At 43.0% G+C, this 21662-nt stretch overlaps 1 protein-coding gene across 2 annotated transcripts in view; it reads left to right on the top strand.

The window, feature by feature from the left end:
* The window catches only part of LOC139551661 (mitochondrial import receptor subunit TOM40B), a 36640-nt gene that overhangs the window by 4931 nt on the left and 10047 nt on the right, over positions 1-21662 (top strand). For both annotated transcript variants that reach the window (XM_071362938.1, XM_071362937.1), the window contains exons 3-7: positions 6223-6290; positions 6905-6997; positions 12182-12283; positions 14573-14678; positions 15299-15421. In XM_071362938.1, the coding sequence (XP_071219039.1) occupies positions 6223-6290; positions 6905-6997; positions 12182-12283; positions 14573-14678; positions 15299-15421 (492 nt within the window). The remainder of the gene's footprint in view (positions 1-6222; positions 6291-6904; positions 6998-12181; positions 12284-14572; positions 14679-15298; positions 15422-21662) is intronic.

A 21662-nucleotide genomic window follows, 5' to 3' on the forward strand; every position in this document is an offset into this window, starting at 1 on the left:
GTAGAAGTTTGTGAGTGCTTTTGGTGACAAGCCGAATTTCTTCAGCCTCCTGAGGTTGAAGAGGCGCTGCTGCGCCTTCTTCACAACGCTGTCTGTGTGGGTGGACCAGTTCAGTTTGTCCGTGATGTGTACACCGAGGAACTTAAAACTTTCCACCTTCTCCACTACTGACCCGTCGATGTGGATAGGGGGGTGCTCCCTCTGCTGTTTCCTGAAGTCCACAATCATCTCCTTTGTTTTGTTGACGTTGAGTATGAGGTTATTTTCCTGACACCACACTCCGAGGGCCCTCACCTCCTCCCTGTAGGCCGTCTCGTCGTTGTTGGTGATCAAGCCTACCACTGTAGTGTCATCCGCAAACTTGATGATTGAGTTGGAGGCGTGCATGGCCACGCAGTCGTGGGTGAACAGGGAGTACAGGAGAGGGCTCAGAACGCACCCTTGTGGGGCCCCAGTGTTGAGGATCAGCGGGGTGGAGATGTTGTTACCTACCCTCACCACCTGGGGGCGGCCCGTCAGGAAGTCCAGGACCCAGTTGCACAGGGCGGGGTCGAGACCCAGGGTCTCGAGCTTGATGACGAGTTTGGAGGGTACTATGGTGTTAAATGCTGAGCTGTAATCGATGAACAGCATTCTCACATGGGTATTCCTCTTGTCCAGATGGGTTAGGGCAGTGTGCAGTGTGGTTGCGATTGCGTCGTCTGTGGACCTATTGGGTCGGTAAGCAAATTGGAGTGGGTCTAGGGTGTCCGGTAGGGTGGAGGTGATATGGTCCTTGACTAGTCTCTCAAAGCACTTCATGATGACGGAAGTGAGTGCTACGGGGCGGTAGTCGTTTAGCTCAGTTACCTTAGCTTTCTTGGGAACAGGAACAATGGTGGCCCTCTTGAAGCATGTGGGAACAGCAGACTGGGATAAGGATTGATTGAATATGTCCGTAAACACACCAGCCAGCTGGTCTGCGCATGCTCTGAGGACGCGGCTGGGAATGCCGTCTGGGCCTGCAGCCTTGCGAGGGTTAACACGTTTAAATGTTTTACTCACCTCGGCTGCAGTGAAGGAGAGCCCGCAGGTTTTGGTAGGGGGCCGTGTCAGTGGCACTGTATTGTCCTCAAAGCGGGCAAAAAAGTTGTTTAGCCTGTCTGGGAGCAAGACATCCTGGTCCTCGACGGGGCTGGTTTTCTTTTTGTAATCCGTGATTGACTGTAGACCCTGCCACATACCTCTTGTGTCTGAGCTGTTGAATTTCGACTCGATTTTGTCTCTGTACTGAGACTTGGCCTGTTTGATTGCCTTGCGGAGAGAATAGCTACACTGTTTGTATTCGGTCATGCTTCCGGTCACCTTGCCCTGGTTAAAAGCAGTGGTTCGCGCTTTCAGTTTCACGCGAATGCTGCCGTCAATCCACGGTTTCTGGTTTGGGAATGTTTTTATCGTTGCTGTGGGTACGACATCGTCAATGCACTTCCTAATGAACTCGCTCACCGAATCAGCATATTCGTCAATATTGTTGTTGGACGCGATGCGGAACATATTCCAATCTGCGTGATCGAAGCAGTCTTGAAGCGTGGATTCAGATTGGTCGGACCAGCGTTGAACAGACCTGAGCGCGGGAGCTTGTTGTTTGAGTTTTTGTTTGTAGGCTGGAATCAACAAAATGGAGTCGTGGTCAGCTTTTCCGAAAGGGGGGCGGGGGAGGGCCTTATAAGCGTCGCGGAAATTAGTATAACAATGGTCTAGTGTTTTTCCAGCCCTGGTAGCACAATCGATATGCTGATAGAATTTAGGGAGTTTTGTTTTTAGATTAGCCTTGTTAAAATCCCCAGCTACGATGAATGCAGCCTCAGGGTGTGTGGTTTCCAGTTTACAAAGAGTCAGATAAAGTTCGTTCAGGGCCATCGATGTGTCTGCTTGGGGGGGAATGTATACGGCTGTGATTATGATTGACGAGAATTCCCTTGGTAGATAATGCGGTCGACATTTGATTGTGAGGAGTTCTAGATCAGGTGAACAGAACGACTTGAGTTCTTGTGTGTTGTTATGATGATCACACCACTTCTCGTTAATCATAAGGCATACCCCCCCGCCCCTCTTCTTACCGGAAAGATGTTTGTTTCTGTCGGCGCGATGCATGAAGAAACCAGCTGGCTGCACCGACTCCGTTAGCGTCCCTTGAGTTAGCCATGTTTCCGTGAAGCAGAGCACGTTGCAATCCCTGATGTCTCTCTGGAATGCTACCCGTGCTCGGATTTCATCAACCTTATTGTCAAGAGACTGGACATTGGCGAGTAGTATGCTAGGGAGTGGAGCGCGATGTGCCCGTCTCCGAAGCCTGACCACGAGACCGCCACGTTTTCCCCTTTTTCGGCGTCGCACAGGGTCGCCGGCTGGGATCAGATCCATTGTATTGTGTGGAAGGCAAAACACTGGATCCGTTTCGGGAAAGTCATATTCCTGGTAGGAACGATGATGAGTTGACGTTAATCGTATATTCAGTAGTTCCTCCCGACTGTATGTAATGAAACCTAAGATTACCCGGGGTACCGATGTAAGAAATAACACGTAAAAAAACAAAATACTGCATATTTTCCAATGAACACGAAGCGAGGCAGCCATCTCTTTTCGGCGCCGGAAGTCGGACGAGTATACTACTATTATTATTACTACTACTATACTATTACTACTACTATTATTACCACCACAATACTGTTACTACTATTATTAATACTACTATCATATTACCGCTGTTATTACTACTACTATACTATTACTATTATTACTACGGCAACTTTACTAGTATTACTACTACTACAATATTACTCTTGTTATCACTACTACTGTGCTATTATTAATACTACTATAATATTACTATTGTTATCACTACTACTGTGCTATTATTAATACTACTACAATATTACTATTGTTATCACTACTACTGTGCTATTATTACTACTACTACAATATTACTATTGTTATCACTACTACTGTGCTATTATTAATACTACTATAATATTACTATTGTTATCACTACTACTGTGTTATTATTAATACTACTACAATATTACTATTGTTATCACTACTACTGTGCTATTATTACTACTACTACAATATTACTATTGTTATCACTACTACTGTGCTATTATTAATACTACTACAATATTACTATTGTTATCACTACTACTGTGCTATTATTAATACTACTACAATATTACTATTGTTATCACTACTACTGTGCTATTATTAATACTACTATAATATTACTATTGTTATCACTACTACTGTGCTATTATTAATACTACTATAATATTACTTCCGCTGTACTAGTATTACTATTACTACTGTACTACTAATACTAATATACCGCTACACTATTGCTACTACTATTACTACTATTGCAATACTATTACTACTTCTACAACTATACTATAACTACTACTACTACTATATGTCTACTACTACTGCTATACCACTACCACTACTACACTATTGCTACTACTATTACTACTTCTACTACTATACTATTACTAATGCTGCTAATATTACTATTACTACTATACTACTACTATTACTGTTATACTACTTTACTTCTTCTACTATTACTATTACTACTATTGCTACCACTACTGCTACTATACTACCACAGCTACACTATTGCTACTACTATTACTTCTACTACTATACTACCACTACTTCTAGTTCTCTACTATTATTACTACTACTACTATTACTACTACTACTACTACTACACTATTGCTACTACTATACTATTACTACTGCAATACTATTACTACTTCCACAACCATACTATAACTACAACTACTACTATACTACCACTACCACTATACTACTACTACCACTATACTACTACTACCACTATACTACTACTACTACTATACCACCACCACTACACTGTTGCTACTACTATTACTACTTCTACTACTATACTATTACTACTGCTGCTACTAGTACTATTTCTACTATACTAATACTACTACTGTTATACTACTACTATACTACTACTACTACTATTAGTACTTCTACCACTATACTATTACTACTGCTGCTACTATTACTATTCCTACTATACTACTACTACTACTGTTATACTACTACTATACTACTACTACTACTATTTCTTTACTTCTTCTGCTATTACTATTACTACTATTGCTACTACTACTACTACTACTATACTACTACTACTATACTACTACTACTACACTATTGCTACTACTACTATAATATCACTTCTTCTAGTTCTCTACTACTATTACTACTACTACCACAACTACACTATTGCTACTACTATTACTACTACTACTACTGCTACTATACTATTACTGCGTCCACTATATTATTATTACAATTACTACTACTACTATACTGCTAATATTACAGCTATACTACTACTAGTATACAATGATATTATTACTACTACTATACTACCACTACTACTACTACCACTGCTACTATACTGCACCTACTACTTCTACTACTATACTACTATTACTACCACTACTTATTTTACCACTATGGTATTACTATTACTACTACTATACTACTACTATACTATTACTAATTCTAATATACTGCCACTACCATACAATTACTGCTACTATACTAATACAACCACTACTAATGCTACTACTACTACTAAATCAAATCAAATCACATTTTATTTGTCACATACACATGGTTAGCATGGCTACTATTACTGTTACTACTGTTGCTACTACCACTACTATACTACTACTACTACTACTACTACTACTACTACACTATTGCCTCTACTATTACTACTGCTACTGTACTATCACTTCTTCTAATACTATACTACTACTACTACCATACTACTGCTATTACCACTGCTACTATTACTGCTATACTGCTACTATTACTGCTATACTGCTACTATTGCTGCTATAATATCACTACTACTACTACTAGTGTTACTACTACAACTACTACTGCGATACTACTACTATACTGCTACTACTATTGCTGCTACTACCACTATACTAATACTACCATTACTACTGCTACTACTACTATACTGGTATTACTACTACTACTACTACTATGCTACTACTATTACTATGCTGCTAATATTACTGCTATACTACTTGTATTGCTACTATTACCACTATACCACTACTATTGCTACTATACTATTATTACTGCTACTATTACTACTATGATATACCTACTATTACTTCTACTACTACTTCTACTACTATACTGCTGCTAATACTACTATACTACTACTACTATTACTACCTCTACTACTATTCTATTACTACTACTACTGCTACTATTACCTCTTCTACTATACTACCACTGATATACTACTATTGCTATTACTAGTATACTATTACTACTACTGCTACTGCTACTACTTTTGCTACTGCTACTATTACTACTACTATACTACTATTGTTATTATTATTACCACTGTCACTACTACTACTATTGCTTCTACTTTTACTACTACTACTAATACTATACTACTAATATTGCTACGATACTATTACTATTACTGCTGTTAATATTGCTACTACTACCACTATTACTACTATACTATTACTACTTCTAGCACCATACTACTGCTGCTATACTACTACTATACTATTACCGCTGCTACTACTACTACCATAATACGAATTATTTTACCACTATGCTATTGCTATTACTACTACTACTACTACTACTATACTACTACTACTACTATAATAGTACTATTACTACTACTGCTACTACCACTATTATACTACTATTGCTACTTCTACTGCTATGCTATTACTACTACTATACTTCTACTATTGCTACTATACTTTTACTATTACTATTACTACCATAACTACTATTACTACTACTACTACTACTACTACTACACTACTACTACTACTATAATAGTACTATTACTACTACTGCTACTACCACTATTATACTGCTACTTCTACCACTATGCTATTGCTATTACTACTACTACTACTACTACTATACTACTACTACTACTATAATAGTACTATTACTACTACTGCTACTACCACTATTATACTACTATTGCTACTTCTACTGCTATGCTATTACTACTACTATACTTCTACTATTGCTACTATACTTTTACTATTACTATTACTACCATAACTACTATTACTAATACTACTACTAACACCATGCTGCAGAGACCATGTGTCCTAATCTCTCTCTCTCTCTCTCTAGATGTGTTCCCACAGCAGATTGAGGGAGTAAAGATGATGGTCAACAAAACCCTCAGCAGCTTCTTCAAAGTTAGTAGTAATAGTAGTACATAATAATGATGATAATACATGGTATTGAATACTACACTATCACACACACTTCTCACCCCATGTTTATGATTTTGATTCTCTGTGTAATTAATTGAATTGTCTGTATGCGTGTGTCTGTATGTGTGTTTGTGCGTGCGTGTTTCTGTCTGTGCGTGTGTCTGTGTGTGTTTGTGTGTGCGTTGGTCTGTGTGTGTGCGTGTGTGTGTGTGTGTGTGTGTGTGTCTGTGTGTGTGTGTGTGTGTGTGTGTGTGTGTGTGTGTGTGTGTGTGTCTGTGTGTGTGTGTGTGTGTGTGTGTGTGTGTGTGTGTGTGTGTGTGTGTGTGTGTGTGTGTGTGTGTGTGTGTCTGTGTCTGTGTCTGTGTGTCTGTGTCTGTGTCTGTGTCTGTGTGTGTGTGTGTGTGTGTGTGTCTGTGTCTGTGTGTGTGTGTGTCTGTGTCTGTGTCTGTGTCTGTGTCTGTGTCTGTGTCTGTGTCTGTGTCTGTGTCTGTGTCTGTCTGTGTCTGTGTGTGTGTGTGTCTGTGTGTGTGTGTCTGTGTCTGTGTCTGTGTCTGTGTGTGTGTGTGTGTGTGTGTGTGTGTGTGTGTGTGTGCCAGGCCAGTCATACCTTCCACCTCAGTGCAGTGAGTCCGTCTCAGTACCGCTTCCATGTGGAGCACCGTCAGTCTGACAGCCACGGCAAAGATACGGTTAGTCACCTAACTACCTGTCTGCCTGTCCTCTGAACTACCTATCTACTTGTCTACCTACCTGTCTAACTACCTGTCTACCCACTTGTCTACCTACTTGTCTACCTATCTACCTGTCCTCTAGACTACTTTTCTTCCTGTCTACTTGTCTACCTACTTGTCTACCTACTTGTCTACCTACTTGTCTACCTACTTGTCTACCTGTCTACCTACTTGTCTACCTATCTACCTATGACCCTCACATTGAATTTAAGCGACTGATTATCGAGTGATTCCATTTCTCTTTTAGGAGGTTGATCATCCCTTCCATTCCTCTTTTAGGAGGTTGATCATCCCTTCCATTCCTCTTTTAGGAGGTTGATCATCCCTTCCAACTTAGTACTGTTTCCAGGTCATGGAGTCGCACCTCTGTCCCATTTGGCTGTCTTCTCCAGACTTTCCACTTTAGTTGAATATGTATCCACTTTAGCAGTGAGTACTGCTAATGATTCATTTACCAGCTTTAGTTGTAGAGGTAATCTCTTCTAGTAGTGGCCATCTCGTTGTGTTGTCTGGTGTTGACGGCCACCATGTTCCCACAGTTGAACTGTGGACGGATCAATTCTAGCTGCTGGAGCTATTACTACTTCTGCTACTACTATTACTACTACCACTATACTATTACCACTACCACTATACTATTGCCACTACCACTATACTATTACCACTACTACTATAGCACCACTACTACTATAGCACCACTACTACTACCATACTATACTATTACTACTATGCTATACTACAGCTACTATACTATTACTGCTACTACTATGCTATTACTACTACTTCTATACTACTACTACCATGCTACTGCAACTACTATACTATTACTACTACCACCACACTATCACTACTACCACCACACTATCACTACTACCACTGTACTATTACTACGATACCATTACTACTACCACTATACCATTGCTACTATGCTATACTACGACTACTATACTATTACTACTACCACACGGTTACTACTGTACGATACTACTACTACTACTATACTATTACTACTATACTACTACTACTATACTACTTGTGGACCGATCTATTCTAGATGCTGGAGCTTAATAGAACTGCTAGTTATTTCTTGTTACACAATGTTGAATGTTCCCCACCTTAATACAATGATGAATGTTCCCCACCTTAATACAATGTTGAATGTTCCCCACCTTAATACAATGATGAATGTTCCCCACCTTAATACAATGTTGAATGTTCCCCACCTTAATACAATGTTGAATGTTCCCCACCTTAATACAATGTTGAATGTTCCCCACCTTAATACAATGTTAAATGTTCCCCACCTTAATACAATGATGAATGTTCCCCACCTTAATACAATGTTAAATGTTCCCCACCTTAATACAATGTTGAATGTTCCCCACCTTAATACAATGTTGAATGTTCCCCACCTTAATACAATGTTGAATGTTCCCCACCTTAATACAATGTTGAATGTGTTTCCCTTTGTAGTCTGTAATGGTTTGCAAGCCCTGCCACATCCGACGAGCGTCAGAGCTGGTGTAGTACGATTTGATCTTAGTCCTGTATTGATGCTTTGCCTGTTTGATGGTTTGTCGGTGGGCATAGCAGGATTTCTCATAAGCTTCCGAGTTAGAGTCCCTCTCCTTGAAAGTGGCAGCTCTAGCCTTTAGCTCAGTGCGGATGTTGCCTGTAATCCCATGGTTTCTGGTTGGGGTATGTACGTGCAGTCACTTTGGGGACGACGTCATCGATACACTTATTGATGAAGCCAATGACTGATGTGATGTACTCAATGCCACCGGAGGAAGCCCGGAACATATTCCAGTCTGTGCAAAACAGTCCTGTAGCTTAGCATCATCTTCTTTTTTATTGATCTAGTCACTGGTGCTTCCTGCTTTAATTTTTGCTTGTAAGCAGAAATCAGGAGGATATAATTATGGTCAGATTTTCCAAATGGAGGGAGAGGGTGAGCTTTGTAGGAGTAAAGGTGGTCCAGCGGTTAGTTTTTTCCTCTGGTTGCACATTTAACATGCGGATAGAAATTTGGTCGAACGGATTTAAGTTTCCCTGCATTAAAGTCCCCGGCTAATAGGAGCGCCGCCTCTGGGTGATTTTTTGTTTTTGTTTGCTTATGGCGGAATTCAGCTCATTCAGCCTTAGTACCTACTGTGGTGGTATGTAAAACAGCTACAAAAAATACAGATGAAAACTGTCTAGGTAGATAGTGTGGTCTACAGCTTATCATGAGATACTCTACCTCATGCGAGCAATAGCTCCAGACTTCCTTAGATATAGTGCACCAGCTGTTATTTACAAAAATACATAGTCCGCCGCCCCTTGTCTTACCAGACGTCACTGTTCTATCCTGCCTGTACAGCGTATAACCAGCCAGCTAGCTGTATGTTGATAATGTCGTCGTTCAGCCACGACTCCATGAAGCATAAGATATTACAGTTTTGAATGTCCCGTTGGTAGTTTAATCTTCCGCGTAGGTCATTGATTTTATTTTCCAAAGATTGCACGTTGCAGAATGGAAGGAAGTGGAGGTTTATTCGATCGCCTACGAATTCTCAGAAGGCAGCCCGCCCTCTGGCCCCTTTTTCTCTGTCGCCTCTTCACGCAAATCACGGGGATATGGGCCTGTTCCCAAGAAAGCAGTATATCGTTCACGTCGGCCTCGTCACGCTCGTTATAGGGAAAAAAGGATTCAGCCAGTCCGTGGTGAGTAATCGCAGTCCTGATGTCCAGAAGTTATTTTCGGTCATAAGAGACGGTAGCAGCAACATTATGTACACAATAAGTAAAATAAATAAGTTATAAACAAACAACAAAACAAGACGTCTGCCTTATTCTCCGGCTCCATCTTAGCGTTTCAATGATACAATGACTATGAAGTTAAAGTGCAGACTGTCAGCTTTAATCTAAAGGCATATTCACACCTAACTACCCTGAGCAATATATTTATAAACATTACACTTGTATACCGGAGGCTAACATGGTTTACAGAGGCTAATATGGTGTTCAGAGGCTAACATGGTGTTCAGAGGCTAACATGGTGTCCAGAGGCTAACATGGTGTCCAGAGGCTAACATGGTGTTCAGAGGCTAACATGGTGTCCAGAGGCTAACATGGTGTCCAGAGGCTAACATGGTGTCCAGAGGCTAACATGGTGTCCAGAGGCTAACATGGTGTCCAGAGGCTAATATGGTGTCCAGAGGCTAATATGGTGTTCAGAGGCTAACATGGTGTTCAGGGGCTAACATGGTGTTCAGAGGCTAACATGGTGTCCAGAGGCTAACATGGTGTTCAGAGGCTAATATGGTGTCCAGAGGCTAATATGGTGTTCAGAGGCTAACATGGTGTTCAGAGGCTAACATGCTGTCCAGAGGCTAACATGGTGTTCAGAGGGAAGTACCAGAGGCTAACATGGTGTTCAGAGGCTAACATGGTGTTCAGAGGGAAGTACCAGAGGCTAACATGGTGTTCAGAGGTAACTACCAGAGGCTAACATGGTGTCCAGAGGTAACTACCAGAGGCTAACATGGTGTTCAGAGGCTAACATGGTGTTCAGCGGCTAACATGGTGTTCAGCGGCTAACATGGTGTTCAGCGGCTAACATGGTGCTCAGGGGCTAACATGGTGCTCAGGGGCTAACATGGTGCTCAGCGGCTAACATTGTGCTCAGCGGCTAACATGGTGCTCAGGGGCTAACATGGTGTTCAGAGGTAACTACCAGAGACTAACATGGTGCTCAGCGGCTAACATGGTGTTCAGAGGCTAACATGGTGCTCAGCGGCTAACATGGTGCTCAGGGGCTAACATGGTGTTCAGAGGTAACTACCAGAGACTAACATGGTGCTCAGCGGCTAACATGGTGTTCAGGGGCTAACATGGTGTTCAGGGGCTAACATGGTGTTCAGCGGCTAACATTGTGCTCAGCGGCTAACATGGTGCTCAGCGGTAACTACCAGAGGCTAACATGGTGTTCAGAGGTAACTACCAGAGGCTAACATGGTGTTCAGAGGCTAACATGGTGTTCAGAGGTAACTACCAGAGGCTAACATGGTGTTCAGAGGTAACTACCAGAGGCTAACATGGTGTTCAGAGGTAACTACCAGAGGCTAACATGGTGTTCAGAGGCTAACATGGTGTTCAGAGGTAACTACCAGAGGCTAACATGGTGTTCAGAGGTAACTACCAGAGGCTAACATGGTGTTCAGAGGTAACTACCAGAGGCTAACATGGTGTTCAGAGGCTAACATGGTGTTCAGAGGTAACTACCAGAGGCTAACATGGTGTTCAGAGGCTAACATGGTGTTCAGAGGTAACTACCAGAGGCTAACATGGTGTTCAGAGGTAACTACCAGAGGCTAACATGGTGTTCAGAGGTAACTACCAGAGGCTAACATGGTGTTCAGAGGGAACTACCAGAGGCTAACATGGTGTTCGGAGGTAACTACCAGAGGCTAACATGGTGTTCAGAGGGAACTACCAGAGGCTAACATGGTGTTCGGAGGTAACTACCAGAGGCTAACATGGTGTTCGGAGGTAACTACCAGAGGCTAACATGGTGTTCAGAGGTAACTACCAGAGGCTAACATGGTGTTCAGAGGTAACTACCAGAGGCTAACATGGTGTTCAGAGGTAACTACCAGAGGCTAACATGGTGTTCAGAGGTAACTACCAGAGGCTAACATGGTGTTCAGAGGTAACTACCAGAGGCTAACATGGTGTTCAGAGGTAACTACCAGAGGCTAACATGGTGTTCAGAGGTAACTACCAGAGGCTAACATGGTGTTCAGAGGTAACTACCAGAGGCTAACATGGTGTTCAGAGGTAACTACCAGAGGCTAACATGGTGTTCAGAGGCTAACATGGTGTCAATAAATGTCAGTAGGAGCATATTCAGTGTGCAGGCTATTCTATTCTGCTCTAGTATACTTCATTAAGATGTGGGGATTGATTGGTTTATTTATTGGGAAACAGATGAGTACACCTCTGAGGATAACACGTTAAAGTGATTCCACTTGGTTCCACCGTGGTACCTGATGGATTACACACAGACTAGACACAGCAAAACAACATCCCTACAGTACAAAACAGCATAGAAAAACAAAGATAGAAATGTTAGTATTACCACAAACTTTCCATTTTTAGGACTCCCCCGTGCTGATCGGTGAGATGGACTCCTCCGGCAGTCTGAATGCTCATTCGCTGCTGCATCTTAGCGAACGAATCAGGGCCAAGGCTGTGTTTCAGGTGGGTGGTTCAGATCGACAAGTAGGCCGTCATTGTAAATAAGAATTTGTTCTTAACTGACTTGCCTAGTTAAATAAATGTTAAATAAAATAATATAAATTGAAAAAATGAATAAACCCCAGTGCAAGACTGACTTGTTTCAATGCGTACTCCTAGAACTCCGAGAACAGTTGACCGTGGTTACATAGCCAGTCAGACCCAGGTCCTCTAGTCTGTAAGACGTCCCAGGTTACATAGCCAGTCAGACCAAGGTCCTACAGTCTCTAAGACGTCCCAGGTTACATAGCCAGTCAGACCCAGGTCCTCTAGTCTCTAAGACGTCCCAGGTTACATAGCCAGTCAGACCCAGGTCCTCCAGTCTCTAAGACGTCCCAGGTTACATAGCCAGTCAGACCCAGGTCCTCTAGTCTGTAAGACGTCCCAGGTTACATAGCCAGTCAGACCCAGGTCCTCCAGTCTCTAAGACGTCCCAGGTTACATAGCCAGTCAGACCCAGGTCCTCCAGTCTCTAAGACGTCCCAGGTTACATAGCCAGTCAGACCCAGGTCCTCCAGTCTCTAAGACGTCCCAGGTTACATAGCCAGTCAGACCCAGGTCCTCCAGTCTCTAAGACGTCCCAGGTTACATAGCCAGTCAGACCCAGGTCCTCCAGTCTCTAAGACGTCCCAGGTTACATAGCCAGTCAGACCCAGGTCCTCCAGTCTGTAAGACGTCCCAGGTTACATAGCCAGTCAGACCCAGGTCCTCTAGTCTGTAAGACGTCCCAGGTTACATAGCCAGTCAGACCCAGGTCCTCTAGTCTCTAAGACGTCCCAGGTTACATAGCCAGTCAGACCCAGGTCCTCCAGTCTCTAAGACGTCCCAGGTTACATAGCCAGTCAGACCCAGGTCCTCCAGTCTCTAAGACGTCCCAGGTTACATAGCCAGTCAGACCCAGGTCCTCCAGTCTCTAAGACGTCCCAGGTTACATAGCCAGTCAGACCCAGGTCCTCCAGTCTCTAAGATGTCCCAGGTTACATAGCCAGTCAGACCCAGGTCCTCCAGTCTGTAAGACGTCCCAGGTTACATAGCCAGTCAGACCCAGGTCCTCCAGTCTCTAAGACGTCCCAGGTTACATAGCCAGTCAGACCCAGGTCCTCTAGTCTGTAAGACGTCCCAGGTTACATAGCCAGTCAGACCCAGGTCCTCCAGTCTCTAAGACGTCCCAGGTTACATAGCCAGTCAGACCCAGGTCCTCTAGTCTGTAAGACGTCCCAGGTTACATAGCCAGTCAGACCCAGGTCCTCCAGTCTGTAAGACGTCCCAGGTTACATAGCCAGTCAGACCCAGGTCCTCCAGTCTGTAAGACGTCCCAGGTTACATAGCCAGTCAGACCCAGGTCCTCTAGTCTCTAAGACGTCCCAGGTTACATAGCCAGTCAGACCCAGGTCCTCCAGTCTGTAAGACGTCCCAGGTTACATAGCCAGTCAGACCCAGGTCCTCCAGTCTGTAAGACGTCCCAGGTTACATAGCCAGTCAGACCCAGGTCCTCTAGTCTGTAAGACGTCCCAGGTTACATAGCCAGTCAGACCCAGGTCCTCTAGTCTCTAAGACGTCCCAGGTTACATAGCCAGTCAGACCCAGGTCCTCTAGTCTGTAAGACGTCCCAGGTTACATAGCCAGTCAGACCCAGGTCCTCTAGTCTCTAAGACGTCCCAGGTTACATAGCCAGTCAGACCCAGTTCCTACAGTCTGTAAGACGTCCCAGGTTACATAGCCAGTCAGACCCAGGTCCTCCAGTCTCTAAGACGTCCCAGGTTACATAGCCAGTCAGACCCAGTTCCTACAGTCTGTAAGACGTCCCAGGTTACATAGCCAGTCAGACCCAGGTCCTCCAGTCTCTAAGACGTCCCAGGTTACATAGCCAGTCAGACCCAGGTCCTCTAGTCTCTAAGACGTCCCAGGTTACATAGCCAGTCAGACCCAGGTCCTCCAGTCTGTAAGACGTCCCAGGTTACATAGCCAGTCAGACCCAGGTCCTCTAGTCTGTAAGACGTCCCAGGTTACATAGCCAGTCAGACCCAGGTCCTCTAGTCTGTAAGACGTCCCAGGTTACATAGCCAGTCAGACCCAGGTCCTCCAGTCTGTAAGACGTCCCAGGTTACATAGCCAGTGTGTGTGTGTGTGTGTGTGTGTGTGTGTGTGTGTGTGTGTGTGTGTGTGTGTGTGTGTGTGTGTGTGTGTGTGTGTGTGTGTGTGTGTGTGTGTGTGTGTGTGTGTGTGTGTGTGTGTGTGTGTGTGTGTGTGTAGACCCAGCAGGCTCAGTTCATGACGTGGCAGTTTGAGACGGAGTACAGAGGAAATGATTTCACAGCTGCTGTTACCATGGCGAACCCTGATGTCCTACGGGAGTCAGGTAGCTGAGTGTATTTCTATGATACTGTCTGTGTGTCATTATAATATATATGATAATGTGTGTGTGTCATTATAATATATATGATTGTGTGTGTGTGTCATTATAATATGATAATGTCTGTGTGTCATTATAATATGATAATGTCTGTGTGTCATTATAATATATTTGATAATGTGTGTGTGTCATTATAATATGATAATGTCTGTGTGTCATAATATGATAATGTCTGTGTGTCATTATAATATATATGATAATGTGTGTGTGTCATTATAATATATATGATTGTGTGTGTGTGTCATTATAATATGATAATGTCTGTGTGTCATTATAATATGATAATGTCTGTGTGTCATTATAATATATATGATAATGTGTGTGTGTCATAATAATATGATAATGTCTGTGTGTCATTATAATATATATGATAATGTCTGTGTGTCATTATAATATTTTAATGTCTGTGTGTCATTATAATATATATGATAATGTGTGTGTGTCATTATAATATGATAATGTCCGTGTGTCATTATAATATATATGATTGTGTGTGTGTGTGTGTGTGTGTGTGTGTGTGTGTGTGTGTGTGTGTGTGTGTGTGTGGGGGGGGGGGGGGGGGGTAGTGATCCTGGTTGCCCATTTCCTCCAGAGTGTGTGTTCAGGGCTGGTGTTGGGAGGAGAGCTGGTCTACCACAGAGGAAGACATGAAGAGGGAGGGATTCTCACCCTGGCTGGACAGTACTCAGGTATTATATATATATATACACACATTATATATACACACTCTATATATATATATATACACACATTATATATACACACTCTATATATATATATATACACACATTATATATACACACTCTATATATATATATATACACACATTATATATACACACTCTATATATATATATATATAGACACACATTATATATATACATATATATTATATAATATATATATATATATAGACACGTTATAAACTGGGTCTGAGCCCTGAATGCTGATTGGCTGACAGCCGTGGTGTATCAGACCACATACCACGGGTATGACAAAAACATTTATGACGTTGGTAACCAGTTTATAATAGCAATAAGGCACCTGGGGGGTTTGTTGTATATTGCCAATAAACCACAGCTAAGGGCTGTATCCAGGCACCCCGCGTTGCGTCGTGCTTAAGGACAGCCCTTAGCCGTGGTATATTGGCCATATACCACACCCTCTCGTGCCTTATTGCTTAAATATACACTACCGTTCAAAAACTTGGGGTCACTTACAAATGTCCTTGTTTTCCATGAAAACATACATGAAATGAGTTGCAAAATTAATAGGAAATATAGTCAAGACGCAAGGTTATAAATGATGATTTTTAATTTAAATAATAATTGTGTCCTTCAAACTTTGCTTTCGTCAAAGAATCCTCCATTTGCAGTAATTACAGCCTTGCAGACATTTGGCATTCTAGTTGTCAATTTGTTGAGGTAATCTGAAGAGATTTCACCCCCTGCTTCCTGAAGCACCTCCCACAAGTTGGATTGGCTTGATGGGCACTTCTTACGTACCATACGGTCATGCTGCTCCCACAACAGCTCAATAGGGTTGAGATCCGGTGACTGTGCTGACCACTCCATTATAGACAGAATACCAGCTGACTGCTTCTTCCCTAAATAGTTCTTGCATAGTTTGGAGCTGTGCTTTGGGTCATTGTCCTGTTGTAGGAGGAAATTGGCTCCAATTAAGTGTCGTTCACAGGGTATGGCATGGCGTTGCAAAATGGAGTGATAGCCTTCCTTTTACCCTGTACAAATCTCCCACTTTACCACCACTAAAGCACCCCCAGACCATCACATTGCCTCCACCTTGCTTGACAGATGGCGTCAAGCACTCCTCCAGCATCTTTTAATTTTTCTGCATCTCACGAATGTTCTTCTTTGTGATCTGAACACCTCAAACTTCGATTCGTCTGTCATTAACACTTTTTTACAATCTTCCTCTGTCTAGTGTCTGTGTTCTTTTGCCCATCTTAATCTTTTCTTTTTATTGGCCAGTCTGAGATATGTATTTTTCTTTGCAACTCTGCCTAGAAGGCCAGCATCCCAGAGTCGCCTCTTCACTGTTGACGTTGAGACTGGTGTTTTGCGGGTACTATTTAATAAAGCTGCCAGTTGAGGACTTGTGAGGCGTATGTTTCTCAAACTAGACACTCTAATGTACTTGTCCTCTTGCTCAGTTGTGCACCGGGGCCTCCCATTCCTCTTTTCATTCTGGTTTGCGGCAGTTTGCGCTGTTCTGTGTAGGGAGTAATACACAGCGTTGTATGAGATCTTCAGTTTCTTGGCAATTTCTCGCATGGAATAGCCTTCATTTCTCAGAACAAGAATAGACTGACGAGTTTCAGAAGAAAGGTCTTTGTTTCTGGCCATTTTGAGCCTGTAATCAAACCCACAAATGCTGATGCTCCAGATACTCAACTATTCTAAAGAAGGCCAGTTTTATTGCTTCTTTATTCAGGACAACAGTTTTCAGCTGTGCTAACATAATTGCAAAGGTTTTCTAATGCTCAGTTAGCCTTTTAAAATTATAAACTTGGATTAGCTAACATAACGTGCCGTTGGAACACAGGAGTGATGCTTGCTGATAATGGACCTCTGTACGCCAATGTAGATATTCCATTAAAAATCTGCCGTTTCCAGCTACAATAGTCATTTACAACATTAACAATGTCTACACTGTATTTCGGATCAATTTGATGTTATTTTAATGGACAAAAAATGTTTTTCTTTCAAAAACAGGGAATTTCTAAGTGACCCCAAACTTTTGAACGGTAGTGTATATATACATACAGTGTCTTCGGAAAGTATTCAGACCCCTTGACTTTGTTACATTACAGCCTTATTCTATAATGGATTAAATCATTTTTCCCCGCTCAATCTTCACACAATACCCCATAATGACATTGTAGAATAATAGTGAAGACATGAAACTATGAAATAACACATATGGAATCATGTAGTAACCAAAAAAAGTGTTAAACAAATCAAAATATTTTATATTTGAGATTCTTCAAAGTAGCCACCCTTTGCCTTGACGACAGTTTTGCACACTCTTGGCATTCTCTCAACCAGCTTCATGAGGTGGAATGACCTGTAATGCATTTCAATAACAGGTGTGCCTTGTTAAATGTTAATTTGTGGAATTTCTTTCCTTAATGCATTAGAGCCAATCAGTTGTGTTGTGAGAAGGTAGGGGTGATATACGAAAGATATCCCTATTTGGTAAAAGACCAAGTCCATATCATGGTAAGAACAGCTCAGATAAGAAAAGAGAAACGACAGTCCATCATTACTTTAAGACATGAAGGCCTGTCAATCTGGAAAATTTCAAGATCTTGAAAGTTTCTTCAAGTGCAGTCGCAAAAACCATCAAGCGCTATGATGAAACTGGCTCTCATGAGGACCGCCACAGGAAAGGAAGACCCAGAGTTACCTCTGCTGCAGAGGAGAAGTTCATTAGTTACCAGCCTCAGAAATTGCAGCCCAAATAAATGCTTCAGAGTTACAGACAGTAACAGTTACAGTAACAGACACATCAACTGTTCAGAGGAGACTGCATGAATCAGGCCTTCATTGTGAAACGCTGCAAAGAAAACACTACTAAAAGACACCAATAAGAAGAAGAGATTTGCTTGGGCCAAGAAACACGAGCAATGGACATTAGAAGTATACTGAGTCAGAGAGAGTCAGCACGTCATCAACATTCACAGTACCAGACTAGAGACGTGGTTTGTTTTACTTTAACAAACTACCTAGTTAGCTAATAAAATCTACAATAGTTTTCCTTGTCATATCTGGATCGTGGGACGCAGTTAGCGTTAACGCTGGGACCGCTGATATATGTCCAGGGATCCGTGCTCAAACAAGGTGGTAATACAATGGCTAAGCAGCTAGACTAGCTGCTAGCTATGAATCTAGGCAAACTGGGCTACTACTGCTGGATACCAAGCACGCTAAGCGGTTAGCCCTTGTAGCTAGGGCCGCACTTCTATTTGTCTTGGTTTTAGGACCACCGATTTCCAGAGTTTTCTACTGCCGGCGTCTCTCATTTCACAGAGTGAATAGCGGGCTTATCCTGCTATTAGTACTGTCATGCCTCCGAAAAAAGATGAGGATCATATCTCTGCTGGGCAGGTACGTGAACTCTTGGAGAAGCAGAATGTTTTCTATAAGGAAATGATACTTCAGCAGGAAAATAGCTTTAAAAGCTTCATACAAAATGATCACGGAGTCTACCAACAAACGGCTGGACGACCTGACTGAAGATGTACAAGACATTAAAACAAGCCTTCAGTTCACACAGAAGGATGTGGATGTATTGAAGACCACACAGGATACACTTCCCAGAAACTGTTCCTCTATGCAGAATGAAATCACCACAGTCAGGGAGAACTGCCAGAACATGTCTGGGAAGGCTGAATGAAATCACCACAGTCAGGAAGGGCTTCCAGAACATGTCTGAGAAGGCTGAATGAAATCACCACAGTCAGGGAGAACTGCCAGAACATGTCTGGGAAGGCTGAATGAAATCACCACAGTCAGGAAGGGCTTCCAGAACATGTCTGAGAAGGCTGAATGAAATCACCACAGTCGGGGAGGGCCTCCAGAACATGTCTGGGAAGGCAGAATGAAATCACCACAGTCGGGGAGGGCCTCCAGAACATGTCTGGGAAGGCAGATTACCTGGATGGAGAATCGAGGAGAAATAATATTGTAATAGATGGTATCCAGGAGAGCCAAAGTAAGACATGGGCTGAATTTGAGGACAAAGTTCGAAAGCTGTTTTCTGAGGAGCTACAACTGGATCAACAGGTAGAGCTGGAACGTGCTCACCGGTCTGGGAAACCAGGGTGTAGTGGTGGTGCCAGAGACAGGCAGAGTGGTCAGGCAGGCGGGCTCAGAGACAGGCAGAGGTCGGTAGTCCAGAAGTAGGGGAAAGGTACAGGACGGCAGGCAGGCTCAGAGACAGGCAGAGTGGTCAGGCAGGCGGGCTCAGAGACAGGCAGAGGTCGGTAGTCCAGAAGTAGGGGAAAGGTACAGGACGGCAGACAGGCTCAGAGACAGGCAGAGTGGTCAGGCAGGCGGGCTCAGAGACAGGCAGAGTGGTCAGGCAGGCGGGCTCAGAGACAGGCAGAGTGGTCAGGCAGGCGGGCTCAGAGACAGGCAGAGGTCAGTAATCCAGAGGTTGGGCAAAGGTACAGCACGGCTGGCAGGCTCAGGGTCAGGCAGGCGGGCTCAGAGACAGGCAGAGTGGTCAGGCAGGCGGGCTCAGAGACAGGCCAGGCAAGGGTCAAAACCAGGAGGGCGAGAAAGAGAGACTGGGGAAAAGCATGCGCTGAGAGAAACCGCTGGTAGGCTAGAACAAACAAGACGAACTGGCAACAGACAAACCGAGAACACCAGTATAAGTACACAGGGGATAATGGGGAAGATGGGCGACACCTGGAGGGAGTGGAGACAATAACAAAGACAGGTGAAACAGATCAGGGTGTGACAGACATAGCATACGTGAGGTATGACAAACTGATTGTTCACCCTCCTTCCCAAGGAGTTAGGAGGAGCGACAGACACAAGTAATTCCAGCAAAGTGGACAAGTTGAGGAATGCTATGATTCCAACTGATGGCTCCATGTCATATACCCTTACAAAAGATTGTATCATGAAGGAGAGGCAATGCAGGTTTGAATTTAACCAAGTAGAAAGGGAAGAGGTAGAAAGGGAAGAGGTAGAAAGGGAAGAGGTAGAAAGGGACGAGGTAGAAAGGGACGAGGTAGAAAGGGACGAGGTAGAAAGGGACGAGGTAGAAAGGGAAGAGGTAGAAATGGACGAGGTAGAAAGGGAAGAGGTAGAAAGGGAAGAGGTAGAAAGGGAAGAGGTAGAAAGGGACGAGGTAGAAAGGGACGAGGTAGAAAGGGACGAGGTAGAAAGGGAAGAGGTAGAAAGGGAAGAGGTAGAAAGGGAAGAGGTAGAAAGGGACGAGGTAGAAAGGGACGAGGTAGAAAGGGAAGAAGTAGCAAGGATGTTGTTGTCTCTTTCGGAAGACAAGTCACCTGGTACAGATCATCTTGACGCCAAATTGCTTAGAGTTACAGCTAACCAAATATCTACACCAATCTCTCATATTTTTAATAAGTGCTTGATGTATGGGGGTGTGCCCAGAAGTCTGGAAAGTGTCAAAGGTTATTCCACTACCTAAGGATAAAACATCTGCATTCACTGGTCCTTATAGTCGTCCTATAAACTTGCTGCCGGTGTTAAGTAAATTATTGGAAAAAATTGTATCTGTACAAATCAAGGATTATTTCTCATGTAATGGTCTGATAACGGGTTTCCAGCATGCAAAGAAGGGCATTCTACGAGTACGGCCTTAGCACGAATGACAGGTGATTGGTTAAAGAGTATGGATGACAGGAAGTTAGTTGGTGCAGTGTTGCTAGATTTCAGTGCTGCTTTTGATGTAATTGATCATGAACTGTTACTAGGTAAACTCAAATGTTATGGTTTTAAGTCTGCAGCTCCATCCTGGATGGAAAACGATCTATCCAGGAGAAGGCTAAACGTGTTCTTTAATGGTAGCTTTTCAAACAGTAAAGATATACACTGTGGTGTTCCTCAAGGAAGCTGCCTAGGCCCACTTCTCTACTCTGTCTTTACTAATGATTTACCTTCAGTAATGAACAAAGCAAGAGTGGTCATGTATGCTGATGACTCTACAATGTATAGCGCAGCATCAGAATGTAATGAGCTAACAGATTTACTGAGTAGTGAACTACGAATGGTGTCTGAGTGGGTTGATGTGAACTACGAATGGTGTCTGAGTGGGTTGATGTGAACTATGAATGGTGTCTGAGTGGGTTGATGTGAACTACGAATGGTGTCTGAGTGGGTTGATGTGAACTACGAATGGTGTCTGAGTGGGTTGATGTGAACTACGA

Source organism: Salvelinus alpinus, chromosome 24 (assembly GCF_045679555.1).
Source record: "Salvelinus alpinus chromosome 24, SLU_Salpinus.1, whole genome shotgun sequence".
Lineage (NCBI taxonomy): Eukaryota > Metazoa > Chordata > Actinopteri > Salmoniformes > Salmonidae > Salvelinus > Salvelinus alpinus.